The 13408-nt window shown below is 49.1% G+C and overlaps 2 protein-coding genes across 2 annotated transcripts in view; one reads left to right on the top strand and one right to left on the bottom strand.

Moving 5' to 3' along the window:
* The window catches only part of LOC116974956 (gamma-crystallin S-1-like), a 131784-nt gene that overhangs the window by 66060 nt on the left and 52316 nt on the right, over window positions 1-13408 (bottom strand). The gene's annotated exons all lie outside the window — the stretch shown is intronic.
* On the top strand, window positions 6998-8064 carry LOC116974957 (gamma-crystallin S-1-like). Its single transcript, XM_033023578.1, has 3 exons — window positions 6998-7021; window positions 7115-7357; window positions 7717-8064. The coding sequence occupies exons 1-3, from the start codon at window positions 7013-7015 to the stop codon at window positions 7990-7992; spliced, it is 528 nt and encodes a 175-aa protein (XP_032879469.1). The 5' UTR covers window positions 6998-7012; the 3' UTR covers window positions 7993-8064.

Here is a 13408-nt window from a genome sequence, read left to right as displayed (position 1 = left end):
AGAGGGGGATGGGGAGAGAGATGTGGGGGAGGGGGGGATGGGGAGGGAGGGAAGAGGGAGGGAGGGGGAGAGGGGTGGGGGGAGAGAGGGGAAAGAGTGGGGAGGGAGAGTGGAGAGGGGTAGGGGGAGTGATGGAAGACGGACAGAGGGATAGGGGGAAGGGGGCGGGGGAGAGAGGGAAGGGGGTGGGGGAGAGAGGGATGGGAGAGGAAGAGGGGTGAGGAGAGGGAGGGGGGAGGGTAGAAGGGGGAGAGAAGTGGTAGAGTGGGGAGGGAGGGAGGGAGGGGTAGAGGGGTAGCGGGAGTGGTGGAAGAGGGACAGGGGTGGTGGAAGAGGAACAGAGGGGTAAGAGAAAGGGGTGGGGGAGAGAGGGAAAGGGAGGGGAAGAGAGAGGGGTGGGGGAGGGAGAGGGGTGGGGTAAGGGGAGAGAAGTGGAAGAGTGGGGAGGGAGGGGTAGGGGGAGTGGTGGAAGAGGGACAGAGGGGTAGGGGAAGGGGGCGGGGGGCGGGGGGAGAGAGGGAAGGGGGTGGGGTAGAGAGGGAAGGGGGGTGGGGGAGAGAGGGATGGGTGGGAGAGGGAGAGGGGTGTGGAGAGGGGAATATAGAAACATAGAAATTAAGTGCAGGAGTAGGCCATTCGGCCCTTTGAGCCTGCACCACCATTCAATATGATCATGGCTGATCATCCAACTCAGTATCCTGTACCTGCCTTCTCTCCATACCCCCTGATCCCTTTAGTCACAAGGGCCACATCTAACTCCCTCTTAAGTTCCGATTGGACATGTGTGAACATTGGGCATTGTGACATCACATGATGGAACGTTCACCATGGGCTGGGGCTCCTGCAAAGGCATATGTAAATGAATCCATTCCGATTGGTCATCTGTGAGCATCGGGCATTGTGACATCACACGATGGAACGTTCATCAGGGGCTAGGGCTGGTGCTGCTTCCATGGGTGAGAACCCAGTTTATTTTTGAAATATTGGGGGTGGGGAAGGATTTGATTAAAAACGTGTACTTAAACACGACGAAATGTAATGAGGAGCGGATACTTAGAAAGAAAAGTGAAATCTCTACCGAAATGGAAAAGATGTCGGTGATTCTGCGTTTGGTTTCGGAGTTGCAGTGAATCAAAGGAAGAAATGCAGCCGGCAGCCTTACATGTAAATGGATCCATTCCGATTGGACATCTGCGAGCATTGGGAGTTGTGATTGGACATCTGCGAGCATTGGGCATTGTGACATCACACGATGGAAACGAATCAAAAGGCAGACAGGCAGCCGGACGGACGGCAGGCGGCAGGCTCACAGTTTTATATAATAACTAGACCAAGTGCAGACCCGTTGGGTCTGTTTCCCCAATGGCGTTTGCGGGGGGGTGGGGGGCCTGAGGCATCACGCTCACATTAACCACCCCCCAAACACACAGGTGGGGGGAGGGGGGATGGGAAGAGGGGAGGGAGGGGAGAGGAGGAGGAGGAAACGGGACAGATTTGGGAGGGAAAGGAGAGCAGGGTAGGGGGTGAGAGAGGGGGATGGGGCGAGAGATGGGTGTGGGGTGGGTAGGGAGGGGAGGAGGGAGGGAAGGGGAGAGGGGTGGGTGGAGAGAGGGGAAAGAGTGGGGAGGGAGAGTGGAGGGGGAAGGGAGGAGAGACGTGGTGGAAGAGAGGGAGGAGAGAGGGATGGGGAGGGGAGAGAGATGTGGGGGGAGGGCTGGGGATGGAGAGGAGGAGGGAGGGGTAAGAGTGTGGAAGGAGGGGGAAGAGTGTGGAGGGAGGGGGAGAGAGGTGGGGGGAGAGGGGGGAAAGAGTGGGGAGGGATAGTGGGGGGGAGGAGAGGTGGAAGAGTGGGGAGGGTCAGAGGGGTAGGGGGAAGGGGTGGGGGTGGAGAGGGGAGGGAGGGGGAAGGGAGGGGGAGAGAGAAGGGTGGGGGAGGGAAAGGGGTGGGGTGAGGGAGAGAAGTGGAAAAGTGGGGAAGGAGGGGTAGGGGGAGTGGTGGAAGAGGGACAGAGGGGTAGGGGCAAGGGGGTGGGGGGAGAGAGGGAAGGGGATAGGGTAGAGAGTGAAGGGGGGTGGGGGAGAGAGGGATGGGTGGGGAAGGGAGAGGGGTGCGAAGAGGGAAACTTAGAAACATAGAAATCAGGTGCAGGAGTAGGCCATTTGGCCCTTCGAGCCTGCACCACCATTCAATATGATCATGGCTGATCATCCAACTCATTATCCTGTACCTGCCTTCTCTCCATACCCCCTGATCCCTTTAGCCACAAGGGCCACATCTAACTCCCTCTTAAATATAGCCAATGAACTGGCCTCAACTACCTTCTGTGGCAGAGAATCCACAGATTCACCACTCTCTGTGTGTAAAATGTTTTTCTCATCTCGGTCCTAAAAGATTTACCCCTTATCCTTAAACTGTGACCCCTTGTTCTGGACTTCCCCAACATCTGGAACAATCTTCCTGCATTTAGCCTGTCCAACCCCTTAAGAAGTTTGTAAGTTTCTATAAGATCCCCCCTCAATCTTCTAAAATCTAGCGAGTACAAGCCGAGTCTATCCAGTCTTTCTTCATATGAAAGTCCTGACATCCCAGGAATCAGTCTGGTGAACCTTCTCTGTACTCCCTCTATGGCAAGAATGTCTTTGAGCATTGGGTATTGTGACATCACACGATGGAACGTTCACCAGGGGCTGGGGCTCCTGCAAAGGCATATGTAAATGAATCCATTCCGATTGGACATATGTGAACATTGGGCATTGTGACATCACACGATGGAACGTTCACCAGGGGCTGGGGCTGGTGCTGCTTCTATGGGTGAGAAGCCAGTTTATTTTTGAAATATTGGGGGGGGGGGGGGGGGGGGGGAAGGATTTGATTAAAAACGTGTACTTAAACACGACGAAATGTAATGAGGAGCGGATACTTAGATAGAAAAGTGAAATCTCTACCGAAATGGAAAAGATGTCGGCGATTCTTCGTCTGGTTTCGGAGTTGCAGGGAATCAAAGGAAGAAAGGCGGCCGGCAGCCGTCCATGTAAATGGATCCATTCCGATTGGACATCTGCGAGTATTGGGCATTGTGACATCACACGATGGAACGAATCAAAAGGCAGAAAGGCAGCCGGACGGACGGCAGGCGGTAGCCACAGACTTTTATATAATAAGATAGATAGATAGATAGATAGATGGATAGATGTACAGGGAACGTTTTTTAACCAGAGGGTGGTGGGTGCCTGGAACATGCTGATAGGAGGCAGGTAGAATAATGGCATTTAAGAGTGCTCTATGTTGGCATATGGATACACAGGGAATAGAGGGGTATGCATGTGTGCAGGCAGATGAGTTTAGTTTATCTTGGCACCATGTTTAGACTTTGGCACTTTTATCTTGGCACCAGACTTTGCGGGGCAAAGAGCCTTTTTCTGTATCTCGTTCTATGCCAACACAGTAGGCATGGAAAGTGTGAGGCCAAATGCAAATTGGAGGAACAGCATTTCATATTTTGCTTGGGCAGCTTCCAACCCAGTGATACAAATATTGATTTCTGTAACTTCAAGTAACCCTTGCATCCCCTCTCGCTCCATCCCTCCCACACCCACGTCGTTGCACCAGTTTCAAAGACGTCATGTTGAGTCTCATTGTCTGTAATTTATTTTCACCTAACCCATAGCTAACACTGTGCTCTACTGGTCTATGCTCTATATCCTACGCTCCAGGTTGGTATTGAATTTTTACGGCTCTGAAGGTTCTTCAATATCTGGCACTCCACTTTGGCATCTTCACAGACAATCTAAGTGCAGTCACTTCTGTAATTGATGCATATCTGTGTGTATCCCTCTCCCCTGACTGTCAGTCTGTAGAAAGGTCTCGACCCAAAACATCACCCATTCCTTCTCTCCAGAGATGCTGCCTGACCCGCTGAGTTACTCCAGCATTATGTGTCTATCTTTGGTGTAAACCAGCATCTGCAGTTCCTTCTTACACATGGCATTTATTACTTATAAGTTTATGTCCAATTTGAAGGTAACAGAGATGGACAATTTTACTCTTAATGGCAAAATAATCACATACTACTAAATCCTTATCTTTGGAATGACTGGCTAGCATTTGAAATGCATTACCTGTTAGGGTGGTAAACCACCTACAATTGTGACTTTCAGTAGGGAACTGGACTTGTAGGGCCGAATGGCCTACTCCTGCACCTATTGTCTATTGTCTATTGTCTATTGTATTTGAAAATTGAACAATTGTGTCTGGGGATGGCAGAAGGGAGTGCTCCAGGAAAGAATGCATAAATGCAATTAATGCATTTCATTTGAAGAAAATTGGCACACGCAAATGACTTGGCCTTCATCAGTCAGAGTATTGAGTATAGAATTTGGGAGGTCGTGTTGCAGTCAAATAAGATGTTGATGGAGCGCATTTAGAGTGTTGTATTCAGTTCTGGGCACCATGTTACAGGAAAGATGTTGTTAAACTGGAAAGGGTACAGAGAAGATTTACGAGGATGTTGCCAGGACTCGAGGGTGTGAGCTATAGGGAGAGGTTGAGTAGGTTGGGACTTTATTCCTTGGAGCACAGAAGACGAGGAGTGATCTAACAATGGTACACTTGCCCAGTGTAGGGGATCGAGAACCAGAGGACATAGGTTGAAGGTGAAGTGGAAAAGATTTAATAGGAATATGAGGGTTAACTTTTTCATACAAAGGGTGGTGGGTGTATGGAACGAGCTGCCAGAGGAGGTAGTTGAGGCAGGGACTATTGCAACATTTATGAAACAACTAGACTAAGTGGGACGCATTGGGTCCCATGTTCACACAGGAGGGCTGGTCCCCCAACGCAATATTCCACATCTCCACCAATTCCAATATTGGTGGCCAGTTGGGGGGGGAGGGTTCTGGAGCGCTAGTATGGGTATTGTGGGCTGAAGGGACTGGTTTCCAGAGGGCTAGTATGGACATTGTGGGCCAAATGGATTCTTGGAGTGACAGTTCAGTCACTCAAGCCTGATGTGCTGGAAGCTCACTCATGGCTGGTGGACGAGCAGTTGACTCATGGCCATTCCTTGTAATTCCATTTCAAGCAGGGTGCAAGGCCACCAAATTCAAGTGCAGTTTCTTACCACTTCAAGCAGGGTGCAAGGCCACCAAATTCAATTGCAGTTTCATACCACTTCAAGCAGGGTGCAAGGCCACCAAATCCAGGTGCAGTTTCCTTCCACGTCAAGCAGAGTGCAAGGCCACCAAATTCAGGTGCAGTTTCTTACCACTTCAAGCAGTATGCAAGGCCACCAAATTCAAGTGCAGTTTCCGACCACTTCAAGCAGGGTGCAAGGCCACCAAATTCAAGTGCAGTTTCCGACCACTTCAAGCAGGGTGCAAGGCCACCGAATTCAAGCGCAGTTTCAGTTCTTGATGCATAGATAGACCAATCCTATTTTAAATCTCTTACTACTTTCTAGAATCTGCCCTTCCTCTTTGATTTAGTTATTGGATCTTTTAGTGAATCTTAATTTTGAAACAGAAAGGGAATGCAGGGACTGTCCAGACAAAGTCTACGAAGCATTTTGATCCTTAAAAACAGAATACAGAAAGAGCTCAGCAGATGAAGCAGCATCTGTGGAGGCAAAAGCTCTAGGTGGACATTTCATAAAGTCATAAGTGTGGAGCGACTGTGCTTGTATTCACTGGAATTTAGAAAGATGAGAGGGGATCTTATAGAAACATTTAACATTATTAAGGGATTGGACATCCTAGATGCAGGAAACATGTTCCCGGTGTTGGGGGAGTCCAGAACCAGGGGTCACAATTTAAAAATAAGGCGTAGGCCATTTGGAACTGAGATGAGGGAAAACTTTTTCACACAGAGAGTTGTGAATCTGTGGAATTCTTTGGCTCAGAAGGCAGTGGAGGCCGATTCACTGGATGCATTCAAAAGAGAGTTAGATAGAGCTCTCAGGGCTAACGGGATCAAGGGATATAGGGAGAAAGCAGGAACGGGGTACTGATTGTGGATGATCAGCCATGACCACATTGAATGGCTGTGCTGACTTGAAGGGCCTAATGGCTGACTCCTGCACCTATTGTTTATGTATCTATGTAAGTGATAGGAGTAGAATTAGGCCATTCAGCCCATCAAGTCTACTCCGCCATTAAATCATGGCTGGTCTATCTCTCCCTCTTAACCCCATTCTCCTGCCTTCTCCCCATAACCTCTGACACCTGTACTAATCAAGAATCTATCTATCTCTGCCCTAAAATATCCACTAACTTTGCCTCCTCAGCCTTCTGTGGCAAAGTATTTTGCAGACTCACCACCCTCTGACTAAAGACATTTATCCTCATCTCCTTCCTCCTCCTTCCAGAGTCAACAACCTGTATCTGAACTGGGAGGGAACAGGAAAGATTGCAGCTTCTTGACTCAAATTGTCAACTTAAACCCTGTGCTGCCACAGATGCTGCTTGACCCGCTGAGTTCTTCCAGGGCCATGGTTTTTGTGCTAGATTCCAGCATCCACAGTCTGTGCCTTCATTTTTTTTGATCCGTACCTGACAATAACTCGGATGGTAAAAGCTGTCATAGATATTCCAAGGGTGATCACAGAACATAATGGACTTCCCTTCCATTGCAGAGGAAGCAAAATTGCCCAGTGGAATCCTCTGTGCCAGAGATTCTATTCCATGGACAGCCCAAGAGCGTCTCAAATCAGCAATTAAAGGCAAAAGCAAATCCTTTTCTCTGAGGTTCCAGCAGAATAAGCTGCACAGTTGACGGTTACATTTAAACACAATTAAAATGACACAAATGCAAATAGGGAAAAAACCAATGACACATCATGTGTTTTTCAGTAGGGTTTCTACAATGTATAGAACATGCATTTTGTTGACTTCTGCTGATTTTTTAGTCTTGTATCATTACAATAACAAAGGAAATTTCAGCCAGGGATTTCTGCCCAGCACATAAATACCAAGCGATGCAAAGCTGTGAAGCATTCGGCCAGTTACCAAGGCGAAAATGGGAAAGGCAAAGACAACTGAGCATTTATACTTACTATTAGAATTAGTCATTGTCCTCGTTTCTGAAATTATTTACTGAAAAACCTATTTCTTCCCACAGATCATCTTCTACGAGGACAGGAACTTCCAGGGTCGGCACTATGAGTGCAGCACTGACTGTGCCGACCTGTCCCCTTACTTCAGCCGCTGTAACTCCATCCGTGTGGAGAGTGACTGGTGGGTGGCGTACGAGAGACCCAACTACATGGGGTACCAGTATGTCCTGAACAAGGGGGAGTATCCTGACTACCAGCGCTGGATGGGATTCAACGACAACATCAGGTCCTGTCGCAGCTACCCTCATGTAAGTTTCCGGTATTTTTTCCCTGGGGATTTAATTTTCTGTATTCAGCATATGATTTGGCTCCATAGATGGAGCTCAGCACAGGGTGGCTGTAAAATGCAGGATTCCTAAGACCGAGCGTATTTTCTCTTGTGTCATTTGAAACAACGGCAATGCCATTTGAATCTTATTTGAGTCAGATGATGAGTGAAGTGATGGGAATGCATCTGATTTTATTTCCCATTGAAGTCAATGACCAATCTAAGAATTGATTCAGCTTCGCTGCACGTTGTGAATAATCCATCACCAGTCATTCCTCCCACAAGAGGTAAAACTATCTTTAAAACATCATGGCTAAAGCTGCCTTCTTTCCATTCCAGTACCAGGGAGGCAACTACAGGATGAAGATTTACGAGAGGCCTGACTTTGGAGGACAGATGATGGAATTCATGGACGACTGTCCCTCCGTCTACGATCGTTTCCGTAACCGTGACATTCACTCCTGCCACGTGATGGATGGTCACTGGATCTTCTATGAACAACCCAACTACAGAGGCCGACAGTACTTCATGAGACCCGGGGAGTACAGGAAATACAATGACTGGGGCGGATACAACTCCTCTATCGGGTCTTTCAGGCGCATGAGGGACTTCTAAATTGTTGCTCTTGAAAATATAATTTCATGTTGTTGAAATATCTACAGAGGTAATAAAATACCTTTTATGACACCATTGGCTTACTTGATTCATTTACAAGTCACAAGTTCTCAAGCAGTAGGAGTAGAATTAGGCCATTCTGCCCATCGAGTCTACTCTGCCATTCAATCCTGGCTGATCTCTGCCTCCTAATCCCATTTTCCTGCCTTCTCCCCATAACCCTTGACACCCATTCTAATCAAGAATTTGTCTATCTTTGCCTGAAAAATATTCACTGACTTGGCCTCCATGGCGCTTTGTGGCAATGAGATCCACAGATTAACTACCCTCTGACTAAAGAAGTTAGATTTAGTTCTTAGGGAATCAAGGGATATGGGAAAAAGGGCGGAACTGGGCATTGATTTTGGATGATCAGCCATGATCATATTGAATGGCGATACTTGCTCGAAGGGCCGAATGGCCTATCGCTCCTATTTTCCACGTTTCTATGCTTCTTCACCTACTTTCTAAAAGAGCTCCCTTTAATTCTGGGGCTATGATCTCTGGTCGTAGATTCTCCCACCAGTGGAAATATCCTTGCCACGTCCAATCTATCTATGCCTTTCATTATTCTGAAAGTTTCATGAGGTCCCTTCTAAGCTCAGGCGAGCACAGGCCCAGTGCTGTCAAATGCTCATCATATGCTAACCCACTCATTCCTGGGATCATTTTTGTAAACCTCCTCTGGACCCTCTCAGTACCTCATATCCTTCCTCAGATATGAGGCCCAAATTTGCTCACAGTACCCCAAATGCGGCCGGACCAACGCCTTATTGAGCCTCAGCTCTGTTTTTGTATTCCAAAGGCAGCATTGGTTCCCAAGATAGTCACAATAGAACAATATTCATAATCTATGGGTCTTATTTCAATTGTTTTGCCAAAGATGATCCCAGCTAATGGATATCAGTGAGATGATTTATGGGAGGTAGCAAAATACTAAATGAGTAAAAGCTTATTCTTTGTCCATGTGTTATTGTGGTAATTCTGTCGCAAGATGCCTCACTCTTGAAATTCATTTCTAATTTTTATATCATGAGGACTCGGGTCTATCTTCATGATCTCTGTGATTATGACAATTTTGTGAAGTGACTTCACAAGAATATAACCACATAACGTTTGACAAAACATAGCTAATTCCACTTAAGTTGAGCCCTTGTATACAACAAAACACTTACGCCAGCTTGAATCAGTGCCAGTGATCCTGAGTGCGTCTGAGTTGTCAAAGGTGGAATTTGAATTGAAATCCATGTGGAACCATGTGGTGCTATAGAATGTACACAAAAATGCTGGAGAAACTCAGCGGGTGCAGCAGCATCTATGGAGCGAAGGAAATAGGTAACGTTTCGGGTCGAAACCCTTCTTCAGACTGATAGGGGGTGGCGGGGAGAAGGAAGGAAAAAAGGAGGATGAGGAGGAGCCCGAGGGCTGGGGGATGGGAGGAGACAGCTCGAGGGCTAAGGAAGGGGAGGAGACAGCAAGGGCTAACAAAATTGGGAGAATTCAATGTTCATGCCCGCCGGACGCAGGCTCCCCAAGCGGAATATGAGGTGCAGTTCCTCCAATTTCCGGTGTTGCTCACTCTGGCAATGGAGGAGACCCAGGACAGAGAGGTCGGATTGGGAATGGGAGGGGGAGTTGAAGTGCTGAGCCACCGGGAGGTCAGGTAGGTTCTTGCGGACCGAGCGGAGGTGTTCGGCGAAACGATCGCCCAACCTCCGCATAGTCTCACCGATGTAGATCAGCTGACATCTAGAGCAGTGGATGCAGTAGATGAGGTTGGAGGAGATACAGGTGAGCCTCTGTCGCACCTGGAACAACTGCTTGGGTGCTTGAATGGAGTCGAGGGGGGAGGTAAAGGGGCAGGTGTTGCATTTCTTGCGGTTGCAACGGAACGTGCCCGGGGAGGGGGTGGTACGGGAGGGAAGGGAAGAATTGACAAGGGAGTTGTGGGAGGGAGCGGTCTTTGCGGAAGGCAGACATTGGGGGAGATGGGAAGATGTGGCAAGTGGTGGGGTCACGTTGGAGGTGGCGAAACTGACGTAGGATTATTTGTTGTATGTGACGGCTGGTGGGGTGAAAGGTGAGGACTAGGGGGACTCTGCCCTTGTTGCGGGTGGGGGGATGAGGAGAGAGAGCAGTTTTGCGGGGTATGGAAGAGACCCTGGTGCGAGCCTCATCTATGGTGGAGGAGGGGAACCCCTGTTCCCTGAAGAATGAGGACATTTCAGATGCCCTGGTGTGGAACGCCTCATCCTGGAGGAAATGGGAGGAGTCAAACGTGAAGTTATTGAGGGTAAGGACCAGCTCCGCTAGGCAGAGGAGAGTGTCAGTGGCTGGGTATAGGTTGCTCCTCTGGTCGAGGAAGAACCGGAGAGCTTTGAGACCATCCTGGTGGGGGATGGAGGTGTAGAGTGATTGGACGTCCATGGTGAAGATGAGGGGGTGAGGGCTTAGAGAATGGAATGTGCGGAGGCGGCGGAGAGTGTCTGAGGTGTCTTGAACATAGGTAGGAAGGGATTTAACCAAGGGGGATAGGATGGAGTCAAGGTATGTGGAGGAGTTCGGTGGGGCACGAACAGGCAGAGACAATGGGTCTACCGGGACAGTCAGGTTTGTGGATTTTGGGGAGAAGGTAAAAACGGGCCATGCGGGGCTGGGGAACGATGAGGTTGGAGGCTCGGTCGGGCAGGGCGTGGGAGTTGATGAAGTCGGTGATGGTGCTAGAGACGGTGGCCTGGTGCTCGTCAGTGGGGTCATGGTCCAGGGGTAAGTAGTAGGAGGTGTCCGAGAGTTGGCGCGTGGCCTCAGCTTTGTAGAGATCGACGCGCCAGACTACCACGGCACCTCCCTTGTCGGCTGGTTCTACACTTCTTCCCACCCTGCCTCCTGTAAGGACGCCATCCCCCCCTCCCAATTCCTCTGCCTACGCCGCATCTGTTCCCAGGATGAGACGTTCCACACCAAGGCATCTGAAATGTCCTCATTCTTCAGGGAACGGGGGTTCCCCTCCTCCACCATAGATGAGGCTCGCACCAGGGTCTCTTCCATACCCCTCAACACTGCTCTCTCTCCCTATCCCCGCACTCGCAACAAGGGCAGAGTCCCCCTAGTCCTCACGTTTCACCCCACCAGCCGTCACATACAACAAATAATCCTACGTCATTTTCGCCACCTCCAACGTGACCCCACCACTCGCCACATCTTCCCATCTCCCCCAATGTCTGCCTTCCGCAAAGACCGCTCCCTCCGCAACTCCCTTGTCAATTCTTCCCTTCCCTCCCGTACCACCCCCTCCCCGGGCACTTTCTATTGCAACCGCAAGAAATGCAACACCTGTCCCTTTACCTCCCCCCTCGACTCCATTCAAGGATCCAAGCAGTTGTTCCAGGTGCGACAGAGGTTCACCTGTATCTCCTCCAACCTCATCTACTGCATCCGCTGCTCTAGATGTCAGCTGATCTACATCGGTGAGACTATGCGGAGGTTGGGCGATTGTTTCGCCGAACACCTCCGCTCGGTCCGCAAGAACCTACCTGACCTCCCGGTGGCTCAGCACTTCAACTCCCCCTCCCATTCCCAATCCGACCTCTCTGTCCTGGGTCTCCTCCATTGCCAGAGTGAGCAACACCGGAAATTGGATGAAGAACACCTCATATTCCGTTTGGGGAGCCTGCATCCGGCGGGCATGAACAATGAATTCTTCCAATTTTGTTAGCCCTTGCTGTCTCCTCCCCTTCCTTAGCCCTCGAGCTGTCTCCTCCCATCCCCCAGCCCTCGGGCTCCTCCTCATCCTTTTTTTCCCTTCCTTCTCCCCACCACCCCCTATCAGTCTGAAGAAGGGTTTCGACCCAAAACGTTACCTAATTCCTTCGCTCCATAGATGCTGCTGCACCCGCTGAGTTTCTCCAGCATTTCTGTGTACCTTCGATTTTCCAGCATCTGCAGTTCCTTCTTGAACACTGGTGCTATAGAATATTGGCTAGGAAGGGAAACTAGAAAGATCAATAGCAGGAATTATTTAATCTTCAGTAAACATAGTAATACAATAAGACAGAAATGTCTTGTCTTGCCAAGGGTGGTGACTCCCTGGAGATCTCAAATCCAGAGATTTGGAGAGCTATTTAAAGATGAGGAGGTCCAACGTTTGGTAAATTAGGGAATTCTGAGCGTTACGGACTTGGCACAGAGTATGACGTGGCCAGGATCAGATCAACCATAATCATATTGAATGGTGAGTCACATGGCCTCGACCTGCTTCTACTTTCTTGTGTTCTTATCAAAAGAAGGAGGTACACTCAACCCATGAATGCGTATTCTGTTAGTAAATGACTATACAGTACTTGCTGTAGATACCGTTGGATTTCTTGTTTGAAATAAGAGATTTTGAAAACAAGTTGTGTTACCTATTAGCTTATATATATATGGAGCACTAGTATGGGTATTGAGGGCTGAAGGGACTGATTTCCAGAAGGCTAATATGGACATTGTGGGCCAAATGGATTCTTGGGGTGACAGCTCTGTCACTCAAACCTGATGTGCCGGCAGCTGACTCACGGCTGGTGGGCGAGCAGCTGACTCACGGCTATTCCTTGAAATTCCATTTCAAGCAGGGTGCAAGGCCACCAAATTCAAATGCAGTTTCTTACCACTTCAAGCAGGATGCAAGGCCACCAAATTCAATTGCAGTTTCATACCACTTCAAGCAGGGTGCAAGGCCACCGAATTCAAGTGCAGTTTCCTACCACTTGAAGCAGGGTGCAAGGCAACCGAATTCAAGTGCAGTTTCCGACCACTTCAAGCAGGGTGCAAGGCCACCAAATTCAAGTGCAGTTTCATGCCACTTCAAGCAGCGTGCAAGGCCACCAAATGCTAGTGCTGTTTAATGCCATTTCAAGCAGGGTGTAAGGCCACCAAATTCAAGTGCAGTTTCATACTACTTCAAGCAGGGTGCAAGACAACCAAATTAAAGTGCAGTTTCATACCATTTCAAGCAGGGTGCAAGGCCACCAAATTCAAGTGCAGTTTCATACTGTTTCGTGCAGGGTGCAAGGGCACCAAATTCAAATGCAGTTTCATACCATTTCAAGCAGGGTGAAACCACCATAAAACACCACATAAACACCACATAAACACCACACTCACAGTTCAGTATACATTCAATGTGTTCAGTTGATTCAAAGCTCAGACAGAGTCGTGACCTCTCCCTAACCCATCTTGCAGAGACTGAGCCACACCCACATTTCTGGGTTTTATACAACTTCAAGCAGGGTGCAGGGCCACCAAACTCAAATGCAGTTTCATGCCACTTCAAGCAGCGTGCAAGGCCACCAAATGCTAGTGCTGTTTAATGCCATTTCAAGCAGGGTGCAAAGGCCAC

This window comes from Amblyraja radiata, chromosome 7, assembly GCF_010909765.2.
Source record: "Amblyraja radiata isolate CabotCenter1 chromosome 7, sAmbRad1.1.pri, whole genome shotgun sequence".
Taxonomy (NCBI): Eukaryota; Metazoa; Chordata; class Chondrichthyes; order Rajiformes; family Rajidae; genus Amblyraja; species Amblyraja radiata.
This window is presented reverse-complemented; position numbering and strand designations above follow the sequence as displayed.